At 43.6% G+C, this 27,207-nt stretch overlaps 1 protein-coding gene across 1 annotated transcript in view; it reads left to right on the top strand.

Annotated features, from left to right (window-relative positions):
* The window catches only part of rftn1b (raftlin, lipid raft linker 1b), an 88,418-nt gene that overhangs the window by 55,618 nt on the left and 5,593 nt on the right, over positions 1 to 27,207 (top strand). The window contains exons 6-9 of the mRNA XM_029504351.1: positions 1,888 to 2,091; positions 10,391 to 10,509; positions 22,360 to 22,463; positions 26,762 to 26,837. Coding sequence (XP_029360211.1) covers positions 1,888 to 2,091; positions 10,391 to 10,509; positions 22,360 to 22,463; positions 26,762 to 26,837 — 503 coding nt within the window. The remainder of the gene's footprint in view (positions 1 to 1,887; positions 2,092 to 10,390; positions 10,510 to 22,359; positions 22,464 to 26,761; positions 26,838 to 27,207) is intronic.

Below are 27,207 nucleotides of genomic sequence, written 5' to 3'. Positions count from 1 at the left end.
GCCTGAAGCTCACCGAGATACAGACAACCTGAAGTGATGCATCATGTCAGGCTTGTGCGCATGCAAACAGTAAACCAGTTAATATGAAACAGAATCATTCACAGCGAGGAGATGTGTTCTTTTGGCAGGTCGGCGGCATGTTGAACAGGACGTCGTCTCGTTTGTCGTGTGTCGCTCTAGATTTGTTTACCATATTGCCCTTGTTGTAACACGGGTACCATCGGGGGGGATGTTGGAGGGTTCGTGTGAATATTGTGCGGTGTTTCGACTTTTTCTCGAGAGTGACAAATGACGAGATTATGGAATTTGGTGACCAGCTGTCACATCAGTCAGACGAGCCAGACAAGAAATGGTTCTATAAATGATTCATTCTTCCTTCCTGGGTGTCTGCTGGACGGACGGTTGGATGGATGGATGGAAGAACCAAAGTAACTGAGCCATGACTCTCCCCCACCTCCACCACCCCACATCAAAGTCTGTGTGTGTGTGTGTGTGTGTGTGTGTGTGTGTGTGTGTGTGTGGGTGGGTGGACGGGCGGGTGGCAGTGCTGCACATTCTGCTCATCCATCTGGTTCACTTGGGGAATGACAGTTCAAGATTTGCATTCAAAAGAAAAAGGAAAATGCTACCAGGCTCCATTTGAATTGCCCTCTGCTCGGTTCTAACCTCACTCACATCTCTCCTTTGGTGCCCCCCCCCCCCAAACACACACACACGAAGCAGAACAAACATTTCACTCAGTCACATCACAACAAATGAAACTCCTTCCACTTTGATTTAGCGTGATATCAGTGAGGAGGAGTGACGTACGTATTGTGGGTGAATTTTCAGCGCCTGTCTCTCCCTCCTGAGGCCGCACTGCATTATGTATATTTCAGCTTGATGTAAACAACACTTACCTCGACAGCTTTTAATGCATTATTCAAGGTTACACTATTAATTAACTTGGTTACCATTAAATGGACACCTTTTTATGTTCAGCCTCTGCAGGTTCATATCACTTCTTTAAAAGCATTAAAAGGAAAAGTGAGTATGACATGTAGAACGAATATGATTGCTTTTGATTCAACTCACGTTTGTTGTTGCAAAAGAATGAAGTGGAATAAAAAAATAAAAAAATAAAAAAAGAAAGGCTGCATCCTTGGAAAAAATTTCCGGCATTTTGTTTGAGTCCACCTCGGGGCAACACAAATATCATCTCGTATTACTTTTTTCGTTTCTCATCTCTTTTGCAGTTGCCAGGTGAATACTTTTGTTCCTGATATGATAATGAAGCTGAAGGTGTTATCATAGTTTCTTGCACACAGAATGTGCCCTGCCAGCACATGCTTACAAAGGTGCCAGAAATGAATATAAAATGGATGAAGAATGCACAATTGAGGGGTAAATATAGACTAAATATAAAGACCAGTGTCCTGGAAGTGACATAATGAGATTCTTAAAAAGTTCATGTTTTTTGTGTGTGTGTGTGTTTTGTTTTGTGTTATTTTAACAGTAGCCCAGTTTTTTTACAACACAAGAAAATCAAACTGCTTGGAAAAAGCTGAAGCACGCACACAAATGGTTATTTGCCATTGATGGCTGATGACCATGAAAACTGTGGCCAACTTTTCTTGGCCAAGAAGTCTGTTGACTGTCCACACATTGGCTGAGATTCCTCGATTGCTTATCTCATAGAAAAATAAATGTACTTCCAAGTGTTTACCGGCGCATTAGTCACAGCGTCGACATGCAGTAAGTGTTGAAAAGGTTCTCCTAAAATAAGAAGTTCTTAAAGAATACTCTTAGTGTTTTAGTGTAGAGGAAACGGGCCACATCGATATGGTGACACGCCTTCCAGAGTAAGACCGGTAACGGCGGCTTTGTTTTTCTCGTTCGTCCCTGCAGGGGTGGATCTGCTCGCTCTGTACAACCATCCACCTGTCCGAGAGGAGCAGGTGAAGTACTACACCGTCAAGGTGCCGCTGCGGGTTCAGAACTGCGACGAGGGCGTCAAAGGCGTGGAGGCCAACTGGCTGGATCACATGACTCAGCATTTCAACAATGGAGCCTCGCTGGTTGATGGATATTTCCACCTGGGCAACATGAACGGTAAGCCTGTAAAAAAGATGTGGGACCAACCCAAATAACAGTTTATTATGAGTCCCTTATACATTACAAAAGCCTCCTCTTCAGTTCTTTGGATAATCACTGCTCAGACTAATGTAGTTATTAAGAGGCCCAAATCGCCCCTTTTACTACAACAGACTCACACAGACACAACATTCAATACAGATTTTCCAAAATAAAAGGCCTGTGGCAGGTAATGATGCACCTTGGCCCGTGTGGGATTAAACATGCATGAGCTGGAATACAGAAAACAATCAGAGCATATTTGAATGAAACTTAATAAGACTTCCTCTGTCAGGGTCAAGGTTTTACCTCGAACTCACACTGGAAAACTAAATGATTCATTGGACAGCGGAGCACTCAGACGTTTCTCAGAGTAGCCTCGTAACCAAACAAGTTCATATTACACATTAATTCATTAGGCCATCTGAAACTTAAATCATTTTGCACAAAACCATAATAGCATAAAAATATTATAGTGCTTTCTGAAATTATTTCATGTTATTTCCACTTGTGGCATTATTTATTATTTCTGCCCCAGTAACAACCAAACAGACAGATGTTTATATAGATAATATACCTGCAGCACTTATTCTTACCTGTCACCCTGAGCAGATTTTTTTTATAAAGGTGAGCAGCAGATGGTGACCATCTTTGCTATACCTTCTTAACGTTAGCATGTTGTTCTGAGCATCCCAGCAAAATAGTTTGTCTCCTTTGTATTAAAGCTCAATGTTAATAAAACTTTCCGCAGCCAGAAAGCTGTGGCCTTGAGGCAGCATCCAGCCCACGGTGGCCACATTGCCTCCACGTCCCCCATCGATTGTTGACACGAACCTTTAGCAAAATGCTGCAACTTTGAATATGAGACCGAAACACTGCATATTTTACAGGCGACAGACGGATGAACTCTGCTTCAGTGTCCTCGTCCTTCGTGTCTTCGTGTCCCCTGGCTGTTACGCCTCCTCCTATCTACTTCTAAACTATTTCCTGTTTGGGTTTTCCTCTTCCATCAGACGCTGGCGGCTCTGAGCTTCACTCTGAGACTGGAGACAGAAGCCAACCAGAGTAAATAACACTCATAATTCATTAATCTGGGAAAGTGAACGCCTCAGCAACTCTGAAACGCAGATAATTAACCTGATAACAAATTAGTGCCTCCTTGCATATTTTACGTCGTCAGAATGGCGTAATGAAGTGTATTATTCTGATTACATTTTTTCTGCCTAATATATTTTGTATTTTTCATGCACCGTTGTGATGTTCGTCTCGTGAGCGGTGAAATTACAGGGTGGGAGAGGAAGCCTGCTTTATGAAACCGTCTCGCCTTCTGCTGGGCGAGACCTCCTTATAGGACTGAATTTAGCAGGTGACTTAAGCTCCGCCACCTCAGGAAACAGACAACTTTACAGAGGTGAATGCTGTACTTTGTGGATTTTGGCCTCTCGAGAGCAGCCGGCAGTATGACATCAAAGCGGCATCCCGTTTGTCGTTAGCAGCTAATTGCAACAAAGAGCCGTCGGAATCAGTATCCGTTCCCGCCGTCTCCTTTTTTAGTAACTGCTTTTGAGACGTGCGTTCGGAATTTGTGATGAGACGCTGAACACGATGCAGGCGACCATCTCAGCTTTATAAACATCAAGGACGTGTCTGACAGCCAAACAACACACTAAAGGGCCGCGGCTGACAGAGACAGACGCCTGCGGTTGGATGGGAGATGGCAGTGACAGCCTTGTTTTGAGTTAGAGCCTGCTTCAGCCTGTCAGACACTGACAGATACACGTGTGGTCTAATGAGTGTAATTGTGCTTTTCTTCCCCAAAAACTGACCTTCTTGGGCTTTTTGTTTACTCCAATCCTTTTATGCTATTGTTGGTGGAAACTGTTTATCGCTTGTAGGGTGTGTTGCTGAGCCTGCTTGTTTCTTAACAGTAGATGTCAGCCATCCCGTCACTTTGAGCCAGAAGCGAACATCTCAAGAACACCCGACGGACGGACTGCCTTAAAGTTTGGTGTACATATACATGAAGCCAAGAGAGTTCATTTTAGTGACTTTCCCTCCACAGTGGTCCCCACAACTATCGGATGGATGGTTGAGAAATTCAAATACTCACGTTGCTTCCTTTGAAAGGAAGTGTAACTTCAGCAACACCTTCACTTCTCATCTGCTGGCATCATCGTCCGTTGAGGAGTTCAAGTAGCTCTGTTCTTTGATTTATGACCTGCCGTGACTTTTGTCCCAGTCCTGTTCAGCTGGGTTCGTCTTTGCTGCTGCCGTGTGTGTACCCAGCCAGCAGATATCTCAGGACTTTCCATCCTGTCCCTGTGACACCTGTTCCTCCTTCCCCAATCAACACACCGCCTTTGCCAAATCTGCACACCTGTTCCCTCAGCGGGGAGCAAAGGGAGGATAGATATATTTTCTCTCTTTGTTCCCCGTTGGATTGTCTGCCCGTGCTCCTGCTTTTGTCCTGCTCATGTTCCCGTTCATTTCCCCGCTGCCTGAAGTCCTGCCTGCCACCTCGTCCACCAGTCTGAATGCAATACCATGATCACCAAGCCAGTTTTGGTGCATTTGGGTCCTTTCCTGTGTTGTTGGCTTCAGCCATGACCAAATTCTTGTGAAACCCATGATTATATTCTCATTAGCTGCAGGAGCTCATCTGGTCCTGGTTCGAACCAAATCCTGCAAACTTGCCTGATTGGAAAGTTTGAAGAAGTTGTAATACTCTGTAATCTGAGGCAGATTATAAAATCCAATTTGGCATCTTTGATAATACAACAGATTTCCCATCATTCATCCGATCCTCAATACAATAAAGATGTGTTTCTGTGAGTCTGCAGTAACGATTCTTTATCAGCACGTTATTGTTATGCAGACACCATAATTCAGTATTAGTTTGGAATTAATTATCTATGCAGCTCTGACCTTCAGTTTATAATTGAGTTGAAAGCTCTCAAAGAAAGGCATCAATATGTATCTTTCATTTAAAGTGCTTCAAGTGCTCCGAATTGCTGCATCTGCACTGCCTTTCCTTCTGCTTTTATTAAGTTTAAGTTTTTGTCCCTTTCTTGGTCTATAATAAGATTAATAGGCATGATTAATATGTATTATCAGTTTAACTCTTAGAACTGAAATTAATTTTTCAAGTTAAAATTCTCTTTTAATTTCCAGAAGCTAAAGTTGGATAAATGGAAATTGCAATTTCAAACTTCAAATTAATATTTTGATTGGAACCCCCTCATACTCTGTTACCTTTCTATTGTCTCTGTTTGCCGTTTGACACTTTAAACACAATGGTGTCGGTAAAACAAAACAAAACAAAAAAATGCTCATTCAGAAGATGGGTTTCCATGGTGAAGCCAGAGGAGAAAGCATTGTGGTGCATTGTTTGACTGCACGCTGTGTATGTGTGCCATTTTGCGACTGGTCACTCAGCTGAGTCTGCTGAGTGGGAAATTTGTCTGAGCCACGGGGTCAGATATTACAGCAATATTGAATTTTACTGCTCCTACGCTGCATGGAAGCCCCAGTGTCATAAGACATGCATTAAAGATTCATACACCGTGGCACTGACTGCAAACACACACGCAGGCCAACAAGTATTCATATATCTCTACAAAGACGTGCAAACACACTCATTCATACACGTTGTGTCATTCTACCTGGATGCACCACGAAGTATCGAGTGGAGGGCTGAGTTTGTTTACTGAAGAACTGACAGTAATAGTGTTGACGGGGAGTTTGCCTTTGTTACTTGTATAGCTTAAGCTATCTCCAGAGCCACAGTGAGGATTTGTATCCCTGTTGTGAGACATTGAGCTATTCATACACATGACAGTCAGCCCTCACTGACTTCTAAATTTGGGCAAAGCCAGCGGAGGGAAACAAAAGGAGGGCGAGAGAGAGAGATATGCAGGGAATATGCAATTCCAATAAGGTGTTTGTTTTTTTTTGTTACTGAGAAATGAAATTCAGGGAAGTGAAACGATGTGCAAGCATTTCAGACAGAAGTGGACAGCTGAGGACGCTGGGATGTCTGTGCATATCTGTGTACACTCTGTGTATATATATATCTGCAGGATGTGTGCAGGATTTGACCGTGAAATGCAGTTAAGGCTACAGGTCAACAGCAAGTATATATATTGCAGATGCAAAATCCACCCGGGTGTAATGTGTAATGCATAATGTGAAATGACACCTCGCAGAGCTTGAGTCATTTTGGCTGAATTGAGGCTGCAGCTGCAGGAATCAGTGTGTATTAGCTTGGCTAACAACACCCAAAAAAACAGATGATGGTCTCAGCTAAACGGATAAAAATGTGATTATGATCCCTTTGTTATACATCAGTAACATAAAAGGACAAATTCAGTCACATTAGAGATCGCCAACACGACTGAGGAAGAGCAGACTGTCAGTGACAGGGTTGTAAATTCAATCTCCAGCTCCTCTGCTCTCAATGTTAGTTTATCTTTGATAAGAGACTGTAAGTGAAGGTGGATGTCACCCACAGGTTTCTGAGCAGTTTGACGGGTTTTGAAGCTGAGAGCGGCCTGCTTTGCTGTCGCCATCTTGGCAGAGCCTGCCTGATTCCCGACCAACAGAAAAATGAGCAAAGAGGAGGGATGTGGGGGTCAGAGAGTCAGAGGTGCTGGTTGCCAGTTTGTGGAAAACATTTGTTGACTTCCCCGTTTCCCAAAGTATCATACCCGCCAACTTTAAGCCTTTAAAAATGTAACCAGGTGATTTATATGAAAATGAATGTCCTGTACAGTTGCCATGAAGGAGGTAGTTAGCTTTCGAGAAAACTACGGTAATTGGACATTTTAATACGAGTGTCTCAGGGGACCAGCCTCAAGTGGCCATTTGAGGAACTGCAGTTCTTAGCACCTCAGTGTTCACCTTTCAGCCCTGGAGGTTGCTTCTTGGTTTGCAGTTAACTGCTGTATCCGTGTGAACAGGTGAACAAGAGGCTGCAGCCTATAAACTATTCATCAGGCTCCAGACCGACACACTCTCCTCGAGAAGTTACTTTTCCAACACAAGCTTGAATCGCCAAAATATACTTATCTTGAAATTTCATGGACAGCATGGACAGTTCAACGTGAACGTCCCCCAATCGCTGTGAGAAATCAGATCTCTCATCTCATCTATATTTCTGTGTCAGCCAACTCTGAAAAGCAATCAAATGCATGAATGAGCTGCTCCCTGTCACGAGCCCGAGCTCATGTGTGAGAACATTTCAGCTGTAACTTAGTTGAAAATGGAAATGAATGAATGTCCATATATTTGGAAGTATGATAGTAAAGCAGCTATCTGTCTCCTCGGTATTCAGACCAGATCAAGTGGACTGTACATTTGCAAACAGCACGTGTTCTCCAAACACTGCGCTGTCCATCCGCTGCCCTTTCAGCTGAAGTCTGCCCAGTAACCCACAGGTACCCGTCTGCAACTGCCAAATCTTTGGCTCCACTGGGAAGAGCCACATTCAGTCGGCACACACACACACATTGGACGCCCCGGTCTCTTCCTCTCTGTCCTCTGCTCTGGATGTCCACTCGTCCTGTCTGAAATATAGATAAGCTGTCAGCAGCCTGTCTCCGGCTCTCTGAGGCAGTTCCTGGCACACATGTTTAAATCATGTCAGCAGACATGACCCGGGGCAGGGTCACTTTCCAGCTCGGCAGCAGTCAGCTGGACTCGAACACAGACCTGCTCATCCGTCCACACCATTTGGATTAAATTATAAAATGCAATTTCCATGTAACAATCCTCAGTATTCTGATTTCAATGAATATCTGGTTTTGCACTCTTTCTTCGTGCAGAGGAGAGCAGCTTTGGTCAGCCTGAATAGGTGGAATACTGACAGCAATATAAATAAACACGCATCGTAACCTTTCGAACCACTCCATTGGCACGAGAGGGATTTTATACACAACCAACCAATAGCAGATTTTCTCATATTTTTTCTCACATTGCAGGAAGCTATTTTTCATTCAGTTCCAAAGTTTGGAGACTTCCTTGATTCCATCACAGTGGACAACAGTTTTCTTGTCAATGCTATATTTTTGGTAACTGAGCTGTTTGAAAGTGCTTTATTAAAACGTAATGACCAATCTTAGATCATGCATAAGTTTCATACAAAGTCAAATGGAAACCTTAAAAAATCGTGATGTGATTAAAACAGGTGACGTGAAGCTGTGAAATCCGTTCGGATGGAAACAGGCAATATGTGATTCACAGTTGCAGCTTCCATCCTGTGTACTTTCTCTGTTGTTTGCTCTTTCAAAGCTGATGCAGAACAGCAGGTTTGCGAACGTGTCCGTGAATATCGGGAACAAACAGTTTGTGTCGGTCTGTGTGTGTCAGTCAGCGATCCTCGCCTCAGTCGCTTGGGTGCCCGTTTAAACTGCTGCATGTCACCCAGCGTCACTTGCTGTCACCCTGATATCTGACCCCCCCTGCTCTCATTTTCATATGTGTCTTTCAGTCCCAACGCTGTCACTCCCCGTTCTGAGTGTGGCTTTATTTGCATGACTCGCCATGTGACCTTCAGTAAGTGAGTCACTAAGGGAATGAGAGCAGTTCATCTGAGGGTGCTCTGTGTGTGTGTGTTTTTTTTTTTTTTTTTTTTCAAGTGTAAACAACTTACTCTCAGTCGGGCCGCTGGCTGCTCAGCTCAGCTCTCAGTCAGTAGGCATAAGATAAGGTTTATTTGTGCACGCCACCGGTGCGTTCCCCCGATGACTCCACGGCCTCAGCAACCAACTCCTCCTCTCCCGCTTCCCTCGTTCCTTTTCTTCTGTTGAGTGACCGTCTGCATTATCACCAGAGACAGACTCGCCCCTGTAGAACAACCACACAACCCCGCCGTGTCGATCCCACCTGAGCGATTTCTGCTTGCGCTGGCAGGGAACTGATGCTTGGCCTCGGCGGCTAACATTTCACAGAAAACAAAAAAATCTGTAATTAGGCTGGAAGGAGGTGAAAGGGGGGATGAGGAAGGGAAAAGGCAAAAGGGGGAGGCAGGATGGAGGTGAACAACAACAATGTCTGTCAGTAGATGTCTGAGAGATGTCTTCAAATGAGTGCACATCGGTCCTAAATGGATTTTCAGGGAGGGGTGGTGAATAAAAGAGCCTGCCCATCGCTCCTTCTGCATCGCTCCCTCCCTTCTTCTCTTTCTATCTTCCTCCCTCTGCGGGCTCTCTAGCTGCCTCTCACCCCCCCCTATTATTAGGGCCCAGTAATGAAATGTGGAGTGTGTTGTATTGGTGCCTGGACCTCGGCAAACTGTATTAGTGTGTAAATGCTGTGGGAGTAATGAGAAAGCACTAAGGCCGGCCGGGCAGGACTGGACCATGCTGCGTGTGTTGTGTGTTGCGTGTGTGTGTGTCTGTGCATGTGCATCAAAGGAATAACAAGCGACATTGGGTGAAAAAGGGTCCCAGCTCATGGGGGCCAGATATCAATCCTGCGATTGTTCGCCTCCAGCAGAGGAGAAGCTCAGAAAATCTATTTGGTCAGCAGCACACAATCTCACTAGGGGCCCAAAGCATCAACATCAATGTCTTTATGCCGCTCACTTAATTCAAGTCTTTTTAAGGTGAATTACGCGGGCTTAGCAAAAGGATTTATGCTTTAATGCCTCACGGACTGGCTTCATTTAATCAGTGGTTACATTTTTGCCATTGCTAAAATCTGTCCATGCCCTGCGATGGACTGGCGACCTGTCCGGGGTGTAACCCGCCCTCCCCCAGTGTGAGCTGGGATTGGCTCCCCCCCACGTCCTGTAAACGGATAAGAGATAGAAGGTAAATGAATAAAATCTGTTTGCCCTTTTTTAAAGAGGTGTTTTTGGGTACTCATCGTTGGGACGGGCAGTATTGCCTCTTTCAAATCCCATCAGCTGCCGTACTCACTTCGCTGCCTGGTTCTAATTAGCCTCTGTTTGGCTGTCAACCTTGACAACCAGCAGGCCTTTGGTCCTGAAAAACACTGATAATTTTAACATCCCAGAGGGGGAATACCTGCTCCTTTCTCTTACATTGTCTCGCTGCATAATGTATAAAGTGCACATTGCTCACACAAATGGCCCACACCACTGGCTATGTAATAAAGGGTTGTGTGCGAATGTGGCTGACTGATATCATTCCATTTCCTCTGGCCTGGAGGGCCTGAAAGAGTAGCAGAGACAAGACAGACACACTCCATCCAGTAAATACTCTTTTCACAGCATTCATTTTTTTACATTTTTTTTCCCCCTCCTCCTTCTCCGCAGATTTGCTGCCTAAGTCGGTGGAAAGTGTCTTCATCTTCCAGGAGGCGAGCGATGGCGAGCCGAACGCGGCCACCCCAACGTACGACGCCATCGTGGTGGAGCAGTGGACCGTCATAGACGTGAGTGGAGCGATCTTTCTTTTCGTTGGAGAGGAAAATGAGAGCGGTTATAAACGGACATTTAGACCGTGTTGTGATAATTTGGTGATAATAGGCCCGCGTTATTTTTCAAAATTCTGAAGAACGCGATGTGAGGTGTTGTTTCACATTTTAGTTTTCCGTTTGCAATATTTGCCAAGCAGCAATCCGTCCATAAACTTAATCCAGGGTTGGATCGCAGTAGAAGCAGAACGAGCCCTCTGAGTTCGTCATCCTCCCGCTCAGGCCGAGCCCAGCCTCGGTTGATCATATCCGCGGTCTATTTCTCTCAGTCACGACCCAAAAACTCACACCTGTATGTGGACTCGTGAATGAAAAGCTTCACTTCTCTTTACACCTTCAGTGTTCGGATACAACACCGACTTTTCTCTAGACTCTGCTCCAATTTACCTTTCAATTTGCAGCTCATTAGCGAAAACAACCTGAATAATAATGATTATAAGGAAAGCTGAAGCATTGCTACCAAATGATTTGCCTCATTGAACGCACTTTTACTTCGTACAGGAATTATTATAAATTATTTCATGGATTATATTTTGACTTATTATCTCGTACACTTCCTGACCTGAATGCAATTTTTGCTTCATGTGCAGACATGCAAATGACAACAAATCAACCTTGAATCTTGTATAATAAAATTCTTTGGCTTTCCGAGGCAGCAGATCAGTTGAACTCCTGAAGGAGGTCTGTAATTGATTGTTTTTACACACCATGATTATTAAAACACAAAATGAAGGAATATCTTTATTTACCAGGACATTTAATGTTGGTTCTTATAACTTGTAACCGATCAGTATGACTGATATCAATATTGTCATATGCAGCTAATATATTTTACTGCTGCGCTCACAAATCCACCAGAAAAGTCTTCCTGTCTCGTATCGAACCTGTTGTCACCTCCCCCTTCTCAGTCAACCATTCTCCCCGACAACCCCAAAGGCAAATCTGGCAAATCTCAATTTATGGGACATGTGTTGTGGTTGCTTGTCTTATCAGGAGCAAACAAGCCCTTATCTGCCCGCCGATTAGTGTCTCTCCTCGGCACAAGTTCCAAGTTGGAAATCGATTTCTGTCTGAGTTGAAGGGTTTGCAGCCGTTTCATTGCCTTTCATCTGTATATATGTGTGTTCATGCGTCTGCGGCTGTGTGCGCCTGTGTTTGTGACCACTAAGTGTGTGTGGATGGGTCTGGTTTTGTGTGTCTGTATGGCGTTTGCCGATGCTATCTCAGTAATTGAATTTAGACTTTTTGCGGCCTGTGGCTTTCCAAGTGTGAAAGGAGACTTTTGTCCCCAATATGTGGCTCTCTGATTGTCCAGCTCAGCACTGATGGCCACATCTGCCAATAAAAAGCCTCGTCATCTGCAGCAGCAGTAGAACCTCGTCTCCTCTGAGACGAATCCTAATGTGGTTACAGCTTAATGGATCTCAAGGCCTCCGACACCGAACCGTTCCACGAGATCCCGAGAACCGATCCGCCGGGACTTCATCAAAAACTGTTTCACCCGAGCGATCTGCGCCGTGCCAGATCAGATTGACTGCTCAGTCCTTCACAAAGGCTGACCAGGGTCTCAGATCAGCCCCTTTCATTCATTGTGATAACCGCCTAAAATTGATATGCAAAGTATCCACACAGCTCATTATTGTTTCAGTGCCGAGATAATTACAAAGAAAAACAAGGCTGAATATTGATTGCGTTTTGTTTTGTTTTTTTTTTCCCTCTCATCTTCCTTCTGCTTCTATGTAGATATACATCTTATTTTCTCCCAAATGCTTTAAACTTTTATCTGTTCAAAGGTCTGACAGCTGGTTGGATGTATGAAATTTAGAGAAAAAGAGGAGAACAAGCTGTTCACAAAGGGGACGCAATCATTTACATTGTCTTCAAGTGGGAGTGTGTCTGTTTATATTCAAGGGTTTTAATTGTTCCTTTTCTAAATGAGTTACATGTGAGAAGTGCTGCAGCAACACAACAGCTGCATAGCCGATGATAGTACCATCACGATTGTACTGCAAAGAAATGCAATTTATTATCGCTGAGCGGTGACAGGAATGAAAAGTGGGGTGTGGAAGTAAGCGAGCAGCCTTCCCAGCCAGGTGACTCCGGCTGCGTTCAGGATGCATCAGGAGAACGACATCAGCAGATGAGCCTCGCTGTCAGGATATCAGCAGGATATCAGCTTAGAAATGTTTCCTTTTTCTCACTGGATTACAGGGTATGCCTCTTCCGTTTAATCTGCTTTGCTTTTAGGTAAATGAGGAAACAGGTGATCCATCGAGGATCGTGAACATGCGTTCGCATTTTCAATTAGTGGATAAAAAATCTGATCAAACGCACAAGAGTCAATAATAAGGGCTACAACAAAGACAAATTAGAATGAAATTAATAATGAATAATGAAAGTGGCATCACAACTTATGTCATTTTTCAATAAGTTATATATAGTGAGTTAGATCTGGCACACCACAGCACTGGTGAACAAAGATTGCACACATCTCAGTCAATAGTAAAATATAAATAAATAAGTATTCATTTGAAATGAAAGAGCTAACTCTCATATCGTACACTTTCTTTAAGTCACAGATTTCCTTTTCCTTTTTTCAACCAGAAACAGACAGCAACTCCCTGAGAAGTGTTACATCCCGAAATTCTGCCTTCAAAACAAAATCGCATCATGAGATAAAATTAAAGCAGACAACAAGCAACACAAATAAATGTCCAACTGACAAGCAAAGATGCAAGTGTTGTGGAAACTGTGTGTAGTGAATGACAGCAGAATGCAGCCGGAGGAAAACAGCACGAAAACAGAAAAATGCGTACAATTAAAAACCAATGAATGAAATGAAAAGCATACATAAGGGACGTTCAGAAAAGGAAACGCTGCACGTATTCTGCACAAAAATCCCCATCAGTGCTAAAGAGCCGCCATTTCTTGTAGCTTTCATTTCCCACGAGAAACAAAACTATTTTGGACAGATGTCCTAAATGCATATGAAGACTGTAGCAGCCGCTTCTTTGTTTTTTTTTTGTTTTTTTTTCCATTAGCAAAATGACCTGAATAGGAATCACATCAACGGTGGTGACGTACCTCAAAATGAATAACTCATCGAGGGTCTCAGCTATGAAACTCCAATTAGGACCAGCCTGTCATTTCTTTTATTTTTGTCCTGTGGGAAAATCAGCACGGGAGCTGCCATGGAGCTGACGTACCGAGAGCACAAGAGAAATAACTAAACAAAACATGTCCTCAGACCAGAATCAGAGCCGTTCTTAATATGTTTGCTCACAATGAGCTGCTGTGGGAGAATTTATTTATCAGGAGGGACCAAGTGCATTAGCAGGAAGGTGTCTTGTTTCAGTCTTCATGTGGATCAAGATAAAACAGCGAGAGTGCACCTGAGTAACAAAAACATGTGTATGTGTGTTTTCAATATAAGATGAACACACATTCACCTCAGAAGCAGCCGACATGTACGAGGGCTCGGCTGTTTCAGCTTTCCTTTCAGCTCGTCTTTCATATCTTCGTAAAATGCGGTCTGCTGCATCATTTTGCACTCGAGCTCTTCCAGTCCAAGCACTGGGTCCCCATTATCATGCATCCAGTACATGTTGTGCAACCGTGTCGCCGAGCCGCAGTAACAAAACCAGATGAGGAAGCGTGCTGCCAAAGCCAAAACAACAAACAAAGCAACTCCAGCACAAAACCAAAAAACACAGCAATCAAACACAAGACAAAAAAAAAAAACAAACAAACAACTTTACAATGCTAAACACAAAGCAGGTGAGGAGAGGATGAGAAACCCCCAAACAGGGCTTCTTATACTAATACCTAATTCACCAACCAAAAGGCCAAGCCTGCACGGATCACGTAATCACAGAGGTAGCCTTCTGAGCATACATACACAAAGAGCCAGGCAGGCAACAAACAGCAGGGCAGAAGCAGGGGGAGGGGGCAGCTCCACCCATCCATTTTCCAAAGCACTTACCCTTACAGGGTGGAGCCCATCCCCGCCGCCATGGGGTGAGCGCAGGGTGAGCATGGGACAGGTCAGCTGTCCATCACAGCGCTGACATATTAAGACAAATGACCGTTCACGCTATAGGCACTTTAGAATGGGGGGGTGAGGGGGGGGCAAAGGGAACGACTGCAGTCACAGGATGAACATGCAAACCCAGATTCTGAACCCAGAGCCTTCTTGCTGTGCAGTCAGACCTTCTACACTTCAGGTGAACAGCTCACAGGTGTATTACGAATTCTTAAGATCGTGCCGAGGTTTTACAAATAGGTCTAACATGTTTAGCTAAAGGGGGAATTTAGAGTTTATTAGATTGTGTGCAGACATCCGGAACGGCTCCATCTGACTTGCCACAACGTAAGCATCGTATTGACCTAGGACCTTTGCATAAAAGGTATCGATTAACTGAAGAGGCTCGGAGGAGTAAATAAAGTGGACCTCTAATGGCTCGAGGAGGAACTGCACGACGACGATCAGTCAGGGCTAAAGACTACAAGATTGAAGATGATAGAAGTCTGAAAGATTGGAGTTATATAGACGTACTTCTGTAGCCGGGAGCTCGAGGCCAGATGGCCTGCATCCAGCAGAATACAGCTAAACTCTGCTTGAGCAGCACTGTGAGGAATGTCGGCACCAGAGTTTGACGAGGCAGAAGGATGAGCAGAACAAATGTTCAGGTGTGAGGGCTTTCGGGCATAACGCACACACATGAACTCCGAGTGACGCAAAGTTGTGTCCTGCTGCTGTGTGATTAGTCAGGCCAGAGTTTAATCATGAACCAGCATGAATGAAGTGTTTACTTGCATGCCAAGTGGGCAAGTGAAACCTGATCACAACAGACAAGACGCAGGTGGAGATGCATCTCAACGTGCGGTGTGAGTTGACGCACTTAGAGCCGTCCGCCTGCGACGTCATTGCCAGACTTGAGCTGGGACTTACTTCGGCTGCGTCCATGCTTGTCTTTTTTATAACTAAAGTGGTTTGGTCAGCGTTACATGAATGTAATGTCTAATCAGCACACAGTCAGCAGATTAAAGTCCTCGCTTCACGTCCCTTGGTTGGATAAAACTTAAAAAACACAGAATCCTTTATTTCCCAAAGTGCTGCGTTAAGACAGTAATGTAGACATTACACATGCTCCACAGGCTGTGCTGTACTCCTCATGACCAGTAAATTAGCTTCGACATCTTAAATCTGTGATATTCCCCAGTTCAGGAAGTTGAAGTTTAGTATGTCTCAGCGGGTCTGTAAAGGATCATCCTGTAACAGTCAATACACCCAAATCACAGAGGAGAATATTTCAAAGCAGCAACATAAAGAAGTGCTCATAATCTCGGTTTTATGTGCCAAGCGTGACTGCACCACCGCCTCGGTGCAAGAAAGGTGAATGGAATAGACCATCCACCTCCATCAAGACGTCAGCACAAATCTCCAGATCCCCAAACCTTTGCCCATAAAAGTGAAACTAAGTGGCGCGGCATGGTCCCAAATAGTTACTGACCCTTTTAATACATTCCTTCCCAGAGCAGTAATAGGTGTGTTTGTCACTCTAATTGGGCAGAGCAGAGATGCAGCATGGGCTCTGCAGTTGTAATCACAGTTTAAAAAAAGTACAAACACACATCTTCCAACACACCATGATTACTTCTGTGCTCTGGTTACCGGCGCTTTACGCATAACTCAGGAAAATGGTCAGAGCAGAAAACAAGAAAGATTGCAAACTAGCTCCCTGGTTATCCCAGAAAACACTGCTTGAACATAGAAATTAACTGCTCTTTTATGAGCTTGATCTTTGCTAAATGATTCTGAGAAAGGAGAGTTCTCCCTCTCTCTGACTTTAGATGGATGAAACAGCCCAGGCTTTCATTTTCATGTTCCTCTTGTTGAGCGATAATCCGCCTGTACATGGTGTTCGGTATTCCTCGGTGAGACTGTGGATATCATAGTAGGACTGTCAAGAAGTAAAATGTTCTCAAACCCTTTAAGCGCGATGTCATGAGGTCACTCACACCTGGATTTTGGCAGCTCGTGACCAAAAACGCCAAGTGTAAGGAAAGAGTCGTACTAAAAAATTCATATCAGTCGAGTTCAAATTTTACGGAATGGCAGCCCAAAGTCAGAGGAAGTGAAAGGAGCTTAACAGAGCTGACATTGTTGTCACTCAGTCCCCAAAATGCAGCAGCGACTCTGGCTTTGAAGAGCAGCGCTTCAAAGTCTGCAGAAACTAAATTATGTCTAAAATGGGATTTGGGCCCGACATCACAGCGGTGATATGGGAGGGAGGAATCTTTGAAGAAATAGTTTTTAAACATCGAAGAAGGATACCTCAGATCCACGTATGACGATTTCTTGTGTGTGTCACTTCCTGAAATTAGTCTGACAGAAAAAAAAAAAAGAAAGAAAAAAAAAATAGTGCCTGGCGTCTTTCTTCGGCTTCGCTAGAATTACAGACCACAGATTTGTAGATTTGTCTCTAGTGTCAGAGGTCATGCATTGCTCACAGTCTGCAGCTCTGTGTGTGTGTGTGTGTGTGTGTGCGCATGCTGTGGTATGCATGTCGTGCAGAGAGAAGACTGTTGACGTGAATTGCCTGTCCACGATATCTCTCCCCCTTCTGACTGAAGTGAAAGGAGACGTGACCTAGATAGAGGGAGAGTAATTTGCGCTGTCCGTGGAAGTGAGAGATCACGGCCGCTCTGTCAGACAATGTGATGATGACGCTGATAGCTGTGTACACCGAAGGAAGGCTTCGGTTCACGGGGCCCAGTTGTTTACGTGCAGGTGAGGTAAGTTATAAGAAACAAGTAACAGCATGCACCTCGCTGAGTAGACCTGACAGTTTTGTTATTAATGTTCGAGAAGCAGCGGTTGGAAAAATATTACGCGCATTTACTCAGCAGCACTTTATTTTTATAGGCGCTTTATTTATCATTGTCATTTTGAGCTATTCGATACTCTGCTGCATTTATGCCAAAGTATTACACTTTTCACACAAAAGAATATGATAAGCCTGTTCAATATATTGCATTGTTAAAGATGATCCCTGAGGTTGCCGTGACCTCAAACATGAAGTCTTGTCTCTGAGGTTTGATTTCTCTTTTAGAGGATGGCTTCATTTAGACAACTGATAGAGCCCAAAGAAGGGATATTATACATAAAGATACTAGAATAGTGACAGAATATATAAATAAATTCAAATTAAAACTCATAAGCTGGGAAACATTGGACTATTTTGGTTGTATATGAAGTGATGAACACAGATTTCCATGCTTATGCATCTAATAACACACTAAATCAAATATAACAGTATAAATAGGCTCACCTTCTCTGCAGAGCAAGTGCTTTAACCTTACTTACTTACTTACATACTTTAATGTCAAGGATCCTAAATGCAGGGCATTTTCTAATGGGGTATTTATACATTGTTGGATTATCGCCGAGTTCATCTTTCCACACTGCTGAGCTACTATATCACAGAAGTCCTCAGAAAACAGCTTAATAAAGGAAGGAAGTATGAACCTGGGGTGCTGCTTGCAGTTTTTTGTAATGAACAAAAATGAATAGCCAGTCACGATCAGGCAAAGTGGAGGCTAAGCTGAGGTTAACGTGACGGAGGGGCGTGTTTTAATCACTTGCTCCAAGTAGTTTGTGGTTAAAAAGAGCTCAGCTCAGTTAACTTAAAAAACATCTGGCTTTTACCAAGTTACCTGACAGGCTAGTGTAAGAAAGCGGTGAACAGAGCCAGAAGAGGAAGTCTGGCCTCCTCCCTGGCCCTCTCTTTCGTTTAAATAAAAATAATTAGGCCTTCTGCTTTGACGTTGATGACTTGTCTGACGATCATCAAACGCTTAATGTTTTTTAAATTCTCCCTTTAAAAGTATGTGTAATGAAAGCGTACACTGACGCATGATGAACTGAACATGATGAGTCCGTCCCCCGGCTGATCTGTTGTTTTTCTAACGCGCTCATCCCGTCTTATCACCGTTACATAGTTTAGCCGTGACTCAAACGGAGGCTCAGGCCTCGTAAATGTCTGAAGCTAAGATGTACTTTGTCTCTTAAATCATCGCTGCTGTAATGCCACTTCCAGCCAAGAAAACATTCCTCGGCGGTGCCAAGGTATTGGATGAATTAAAGTTGTGACCCGATAATGAAGTTTAGATAAAAGTCGAGCTGATGTAATGTTTCATAATTCGTTGTGTGGGCAGCAGACCACCCAAGTTGAGACAAAACACCCTCTGAGGACCACAAATTTCAGACGATAGCCATTCAGTACGTGTTGTGACACTTTCAGTATCCACTGGCGTGGTGACAAACGTGGAATCAGTTTAAATAAAATACAAATGACTTCATATTAAAACGGTGCTCTTTGTTCATGAGCTGCACATACACACACAAACAGTGAGCAGACGTGACAACAAAGAATACATAAGCAAGCATTTTACAAATATGAAATATTTATTCCTAAGGTTTTTCAAAAGAAACCAATTACTTGGAAATGGATGCTGCAGTGCTTGAAATCACAGTGGATGCTGAATTTTCTGTTGCTGTGACAACGCTCGAGGTTGAGTGAGCCGAGGAAGGGCGCCTGAATGCTCCTTAACAAAAAAAAAAAAAAAAAAAAAAAAAAGTCTTTGCTTCATCAGTACTGGATTGCGTCTGCAAACCTGACCTCAGAATTCAGCAGAATTACGCTTTGTGTCTTTCTTGGAGAGCTGGTGAATATAAACAAATACACAGTTTTTTCCACTGAGCTGACTCTTAAGATCGAACTGTGAACTTGAAGTTTGACCTGCAACTTCACCCTCCTTTGCTCCAAGCCTGAAAATAAACTTGGTCTCAGGTCTGCGCTTAAAAAAAAAAAAGACAGGGCAGCAATAAATCTCAGACTTAGATGGCCGAGAAATTGCTGTTTTAGCTGTCATCATTAGATGGGAAAACTGTGAGAGTAAAAGCTAGTAATAGATTTTTTTTTCACCCTGCTGAGATGCCTTTCAGCGTGTGATGCCTTTTAACTGTGTGAAGAGCTTAGCAGAAACCCAGATTTAATTCAAAGTAGCTTTGACCAAAATGGGGGGAAAAAATGCTGCTTCTGTGTGGTCTTTCTTTGCAGGCGCTCAGATAAGATGGAAGACAAAGATGTTGATGCGATTACTTTGTTTTTAAGGCTCACAGGTTGGTGCCGGAGTGCTGATGCAGCAACACGGAGCTGCATAATAAGTCAGGAAGAGCAGGAGAGCTTTACTCCGGGGACTGTGATTTCCTCTCACCTGCTCCAAAGAACAGCAAGCCATTACAGAAAAATTATTTCCCAATTTACTTTCGGGAAAGGCTTCAAGAGGGAGCGTGTTTCTGGCAGCACTTCCGACATAAACCTCAGAAAAATGTAGACGCACGCCGCTCCCTGTAGGAACTTAGAAAGTAATGCTTGTGTAAATAACGTCTGGAGCAGTGACTTGTATTCTAACGATTAGACTACAGCTTAATATCCAACATACTTTATAGGTCTGTTCGTGCTTGTTCTGTCATCTCAGTCAATAAAAACCTGCGGAAGAGAAATGAGGCGTGTGTGTGTGTCCCACTGCGGATCCGTCTCTCTCAGAAACACTCTTGCTTTTTAATTCTCTATGAATCTGCAAAGTTAGAGGCAGCAGGAAAGGCAGTGCGGAGTTATGGCCGTAGACTGTCCATGGTTTTGAAGAGTGGGCCGCTCCGCTGTCACCATCTTGGCGGTGGACTCCTCCTCGAATTAAAAAAAAAAAAAAAGGCCTTGCCTTCATGAAAATTTAAACAGGCGGGTTCTATAAAAATTCACCCTCATGCAATCATCATGAGGGTGGAAATCAGCAATGGAGACCAAAGTTATTTTTGTTCCGCGTTGTTAACATGTTTATTTCTGCTGCAAACATGGGAGTCCACGGGGACGGGGAATTTTTTTGGCTCTGTCATATTGGCTTCATTTTTCAGCCTTGGATTTTGCCACCTCGGAGCAGTTGCAGTTGCCCGACTTGCAGAATAGTAGTTTAACAACTATAATGATAATACTGGTATCTAAAAGTAAATATCGCCGGGCCATTAGTGGCAGCTGTAATCAAGTCAAATATGATTTTGTTTTAAGAGCACAAAAGTTAAACAAACAGTTAATGAACTTATATTTGTTTAGAGACGATGACTCTACAGTTGGATTAAGGTAAAATAATCCTTTATAAATACTTCAGATGGGGAAATTCACATAATAGTACAGTATCAGTATTAGTATAATGCAAGTAGATGCTGGTTCTAGAGCCGGGTAGCTGTTATTACTTTTCTAACAGCTTTTAAATGAATTGTAGGAAGTCTTTCAGAAGGTTCTGTTCTCAAAGCTGCCGTTATAGAATCAACAGTATGTCAGTGTCGTAGTTTATCCCATATTCATTAACGTCCCTCTTCCAACCTGTCCCATCATCATTATCACTGTACGGTTTACAGCAGCATTAAAAGTGTAACAATTCTATTATTACAGATCAGATATTTTACTTCTTTCTTTCTTCAGTGTCAAAATGTGCATTGAAGCATTTTACATGATTAACATTCTCATTTGCACAGCTGAGCCAATTATCGCAGGCAAGGCTGCAGATGTTTCCAGGCTAAATGACCAAAAACACCCAAAGCTGCACCTAACAGGCTCGTGTCTATTAACCCCGCCGCTAACCGACACTAAAAGCAAAGACAGAGAAAACCGAAGGTTGCGGCTCTGACACGATTTGGTGGTTTGGTTTTTTTTTTTTTTTTTGATTGGCCAGACCTTTCTGTGACAGAGGGCCGAGGAAGGCTGGCGTTCAGTGCATGCACATGAAGCCTTTTGGTTGGTGCGACTTCAATTACAGAAGATTTCCACACTTTGCAGTACGGTGAAGGGCTAATGTGGTGTGTGTGTGTGTGTGTGTGTAGGTGTGATTTATTCTCAAGTCTCCGTTCTGGAACGGCGAATCAGGGCAGCATGAATAGTCAATATGAAAAACCTGCGGTGGGCTTCAAGTTTGTGTTGACTGCCTTCTTGACTTATATCAGTACTCCTGCACCGCGGAGGGCAACGGTCTGGATTTTATGTAAAAAAGGGCAACGGCCGGAATGCTGAGCCCCTTTATTCCACTCTTGGTGATTTTTATTTTGTATGAACCACAACTTAACAGATCCCTTTATGAATGCAGAGGAGTTCCTTCAGGCATTTCAATGCTCCTTCGCAAAGAGTATGTTTGTCTCTGTGTGTGCGTGAGAATGCAAATGGTGTCGGAGATTCGTGCAATCTGTCTGACTCGTGCTGCGGTTTTTTCCTTTTCAGCAGATACCTGACATGAAGAGGGCGGCAAACCACAGACAGACACACACACTTCCCTTCCAAAAAAGGATGTGCTTGTGTGTATGTGCGTCTGCCTTTGCTCTGAAACTACATTAAGTGTTGTGTGTGTGAAGAATTACATTTAAATTGCCGTGCTTCATCATTTCTAGATTTATATCCATCAAAGAGACAACGCGGCCCATTTGCCGGAGCTTTCATGGCACAAAGTGTATTTGAACATTTACCACAAAGCAAGCAGTCCCATATGAGCTGCCTGTTTACTCAAGGACTTACTGATCTGACACCTGTCACAAAGAGACGGTTACCTTTGCACCGCAGACATCACACGGTATAAAGGTAGCACTGTTGCGTAACAGTGCAGGCCCTCTGCTACACAAAGGTACCTGTGTGCGTGCTGCTCGTTGTGGGGAGAAAGACTTCATTGTAGGCTGTGATGGACATTTTGTTTTCTTCGCAGGGTCTGCAGGTGAAGGCCGATTATGTTCCTCTGCTTCAGTCTCTCGCCACGTACGGATGGAGACTCACCTGTGTGCTGCCGACTCCTGTTATCAAGACCAACAGGTAATCACCTCATGTGATGACTATTGAAGGGGCATCCGCTCATGCGTGACCTCTGACGACACCTGTAGGCAGCCGGCGGGAACTGCAGGAAGACACACACAAAGCTTTTCTGCGCCTTTTCACTCCCGGGTCCGTAAACACAACAACACACGGCGACCTCCATTCCCAACTGTCAAAGAAAATAGCAGCAGCGGTGATTATTTCAATCCGTCCGAGGGGGCGAACATGCAGAGCCTAATTTATACAGAGTAAGCCTGTTTTCTTTGAAAGGTAGCATCGATCCAATTCAACAATAAAGCATAACACATTTTAAGAGGGGCAAATTATTTCTGTTTGTCAGTTTAGGTGTTGGGGGGGGGGGTTACATTATTAGATCCATATTAGTGATGCATTAACATGCAAATTGTATTGTAACTGGAGCTGATCATCAGCTTTGCAGAGTCAAATTACAACATACAATGAAATCAAAGTGCTCTTGGCAAGGCCAGGTTTTATTCACCACAATGCGTCAAGAGTCAGCGTGCTTTTTTATGAGACATGAAATTGCTTGGGCCACATGAAAGAGTTTTCAAGGAGGATTTCAAAGAAGAGAAGAAAAAAAAAAATAAAGCCAAAGTAAAGAAGTTCAAATAGAATAAAACAGAATAAAAAGTAATAATGGAAGGAAAGTTTTCAGTATTTTGGCACCACAACGTGATATAACAGTTTTCCTCCCTAACCATTTCCTTTAAATGAAAACTTATGCGCATAAAATGGAAATGAAGCGTAGCTGCCAGAAACACGACTAACATTTAGTTTCGCTTTGAGGTGGCAACGCTTGTTTTTAAGAGAGCCACCAGCTGCTTTGTATGCCGCAGTTTGTCCGCTGCAACTAGAATCTGGCTTCAGTTTTCTGTTCAAAGAAATACAACAGCTTTTAGAGTGGAACTGGCCTAAATCTGCGTGATTTCGGACTGAGCACCGCAGCAGGAGCGGATGTGACGGTCCAAAAGCTGCAGCTCCGACTGGCTGATGGAAAATCTCACAGAAGTGCAGTGATTCCTCGGCTAAACTTGTGCTGACTCATCAGTCAAGGCCGTTAGATGAGTGTACATCTGCTTATGGTCAGAGTCCTTGCGTGCTCTCGGCCACACGGAGGGACTTTCACTTCAAAACTGAATTTACTCTGTTGCTGATAGTGCTGATAGCGTGTGTTTAAGAATGGAAATACAACAAAGACACAAATCTGCACAATAATTATCTTCTCGTTCTAAGTGCAGTGCAGCCTCCTTGTAAATACAGATGTGCACCGAACTTCTCTTTCTTTCTTTAATTGGTCACTGCAATCCATTTTCAACCTCTCTTTTATTTTTGTTCCAACATCACACGTTCCATTTCATTTTAAACAAATCTCTTTCTCGCTCCCTCCTTCAAAAAAAAAAAAAAAAACTTGGTGCATTCCTTGTTTGAAAGGCGACAGACTCTTGTGGACAAGGATCCGTGAGATTTAAAGACAGACTTGAACCTATTTAAAGATTCTGTAGTGAGAGGTAATTGGTGGCGTGACAAGAAAACTTGAGTTGTCAGATTTCTTCAGAGTCTCACCATGTAGGTGAAAAATCAACATTTAGTCACCATGTGAAGTGTTAACGATTTACGTGACAGCAAACATCACTTGTGTTCATTATATAATTGTCACGTCTGCCAACTGAGCGTTGAGACAATCCAAAAATCCTCCACATGTAAACATCTCATCCAAACCATCTTTTGTACATGTAGAAATAGAAACTAATACTCAGCAGTCCTACAGTTTGGATGGATGTACTCTTTAAATAGATTGAAATAGAAAGGCTAAATGTGGTTTGGTTGCTGTAATTGCCCCTCTAAAAGCCATTTGGGTGCCTGTAGCGTACTGCCTGGTCCGAGGGAAATGCCTCCTGATGGGAGGAGCGGGAATAGGCGCAACCACCGCTGGACGAATCATACGCCGCTTTCTTTGGAAGCTAATTTCACAACTCCGCTGAAAAGATTGTGACTTTGAAGCGTCATAAGAATAATAATATATTCTTAAATATCGTTTTGGGTTAGAACCCTTCAGTGATATATGTAGCAGCGTTTCCTGTAGATGACGACGGCGTCTCCGTGCACCGACCAACTGTTTACTCCACCTGGTCAGGTTTGCTGCTCTTTGAGAGGGAAGCTGATTAATTACCTCTATTTTCATCCTTTGTTTTTGTTTCGTTTTTTTTTTTTTGTCCTTCCCCTCCTTTCTTTTTTTTTTTTTTTTTTTTTTCAAAATGCCACAACGCAACAGCACAACATGGCTAATTAATCAGTCGGCCTAGATACAGCACAAAGACAGAGCTCATTTCTCCCCCTGCCTGCAAAAACATTTTGTGCACCGAAATAATGGTTGATGATCTATTTCAGATTAGCAATACTCATTACATTTGTTTTCGTGGTGTCGGCTCCTCCATTTTTAAATAGCAAATTTTGTAAATGCGCGCTTGTTTGGAGGGTTTGCAGGCTGCACTTCATCTGGAGGGGTCGGATAAGTGTCAGTGATCTCAGCAGCGTCTGAAATTAATGCTAACTGGTGCTCAGCGGCTTCTCCACACAACATTAATTCATGTAGTTGTCTCAGAGCACACATTCGTGTTCGCCACATTCAATTAACGTAGATGGTAATTACATTTCAGAGCCATTTACTACAGTAAATGCGAAATTTCTCTGCATTAACTAACGTGCAAGTGAACACGCAACATGGAAACAGGAGGGCTCAGAAAACAATGTTAATTAATGCAGACGTCTCACTTTGCTGGAGACAAAATAGTGATCAATATGTACACGATAATGGGTTAATCTGCGTTTTTTTTTGGAGGAAAAATAATGCAATCCGTTGGTCAGTTTCTCCCCCAGACAGTATAGAAGGCACCAATGAGTGCATTCACCTATAAATAGACGAAGGCTATCGCTGCACTCTATGGCTCCAAGTTATAATAACGTGGCTGACACTGACAGCCGAGCAGGTTCAGTAAAGGCCTGTAATTTTCTAAGCCATCCGCTGCTTTCCATCTTTAATGGGCTGAGGCTTTTGTTGGAAAGTTTTTAGCTGTGATTCGCACAGGAGGCCATCCAGCTTTCCTGACAGCCTAGAAAATAGCATATGGATAAATGTGGGGTGGGTGAAGGAGGTAATGGAAGCTGTAAGCCCGGTGCTGGTGGAGTCTTCAGTCCATTTGATGTTGAGAAAGGAAAGATTTGTAGCAGGCTTTACCGGTTCTCCTGCGATCATAAACCTGCCATCTTTCCTCATGTGCAAGGTTGAGCGGGCAGCTTAACTTCAGACAGCATGTAACCTTGGTGTGTGTGTGTGTGTGTGTGTGTGTGTGTGTGTGTTATTGGACTTGTGTCAGATGGCAGGACAGGAAGTCATATCTCATTTTAAGCCACGTCCAATAATAGCAAAAGAAAAAGATGGACTAAAGCAGAAACAAATAAAACTGTCACACATCGGGCTGTCGCAGGAGATAAGAGCGGAGGGGTGAAACTCAGCGGGTAGGCAGTCAGTGAGAGCACACTGGGCTGAAAAACAGGGGGCTGTTTATGCCAAAGATGAACAGACGAAAGAGTGGGAGTAAGCGTGAGAGACAGGAAGCCCACTCAGAAATGAATCTGCATTTTCCTGCCACGATTAATCTGTCAGCACGAGTGCTCGTGCAGATTATCCGCCTCAGAACACAGGGTGTGTGACATGTGCATGGGATGGAGGATTACGTTTTGGGGGAGAATTGAGCCAAGAAGGAGCAAATAAATGTTTTGAGAAGTAGAGGATGTTCACGAGTCGCTGGCAGACAGTCAGGGAAACTTCAAAATCAGCCTCTTTGAACACGATCTGTACGTTTCCCCGCACGACTCCAGCGAAAAGGGTGAAGAGACACTGATGGACGAGCGCGGCAAAGAGGTCGGACCACAAATGTGAACATATATCTTTAAAATGTCAGATAAGAGCATGACGCATGTGGTCAGCAATCATCTGTTTATCCTGATGGGAGGTCAGAGAGACTGTTGATCGCTGCTTGTTTTTCAAAGATCTAACTCAAATTAATTGTTCATATATCTCTGGGAGGTCTGGAGCTTTCTTTTTTTTTTCCCCCAAGCACAAAGAACAACAATGATTTATGAATAAACTGTCAGTGTGTAAATCTACAGAAGCAAATGGGAACAATGTATTTTCCTATTCTTGCAAAATAAATGAGTGCATGTAAGTAAATATGCTCAGCTGATGTTCTCTCTCTCTCTGCATCTTCATGTTTCAGTGATGGAAGTCTCTCCACCAAACAGATTGTTTTCCTGCAAAGACCCGTGATGGGCCGAAAGAAGAGGGAATCCAAGGTATTCGAACTCGCACTCCTCTTGTGTGTCCTGACTAATGTGAGGTCTCCGACACCTGCTCGCCATACAGCCAAAGCCAACATCGCCCCTCTCCGCAGCTGTTTTTGTTTTCAGTGGACAAACACAGCGATGGACAAATGTGAAGGCGCTCGTCTCTCTCTGAGATTCCTCAGCAACAGAGAAATGTGCTGTTTTGGGGGACGCAGGGTTAGAAGTGCTTTCTTGGCGACCCTTTGTCCGCCGTGGAATTAATCCACGTCGACGCTTTCTTTGGCCTGAATTTAAACTGGACGGTGCCAACACTTTGGGAATCAGTAGTGTTTCTTTGAGTTTATCGCCCTTCTCCACATCCCTGCAGTGTGCAGAGCGG

The sequence above is a fragment of the Echeneis naucrates genome, chromosome 6, assembly GCF_900963305.1.
Source record: "Echeneis naucrates chromosome 6, fEcheNa1.1, whole genome shotgun sequence".
NCBI lineage: Eukaryota > Metazoa > Chordata > Actinopteri > Carangiformes > Echeneidae > Echeneis > Echeneis naucrates.
Note: the sequence above shows the minus strand (reverse complement) of the source record. Positions and strands in the feature narration are given on the sequence as shown.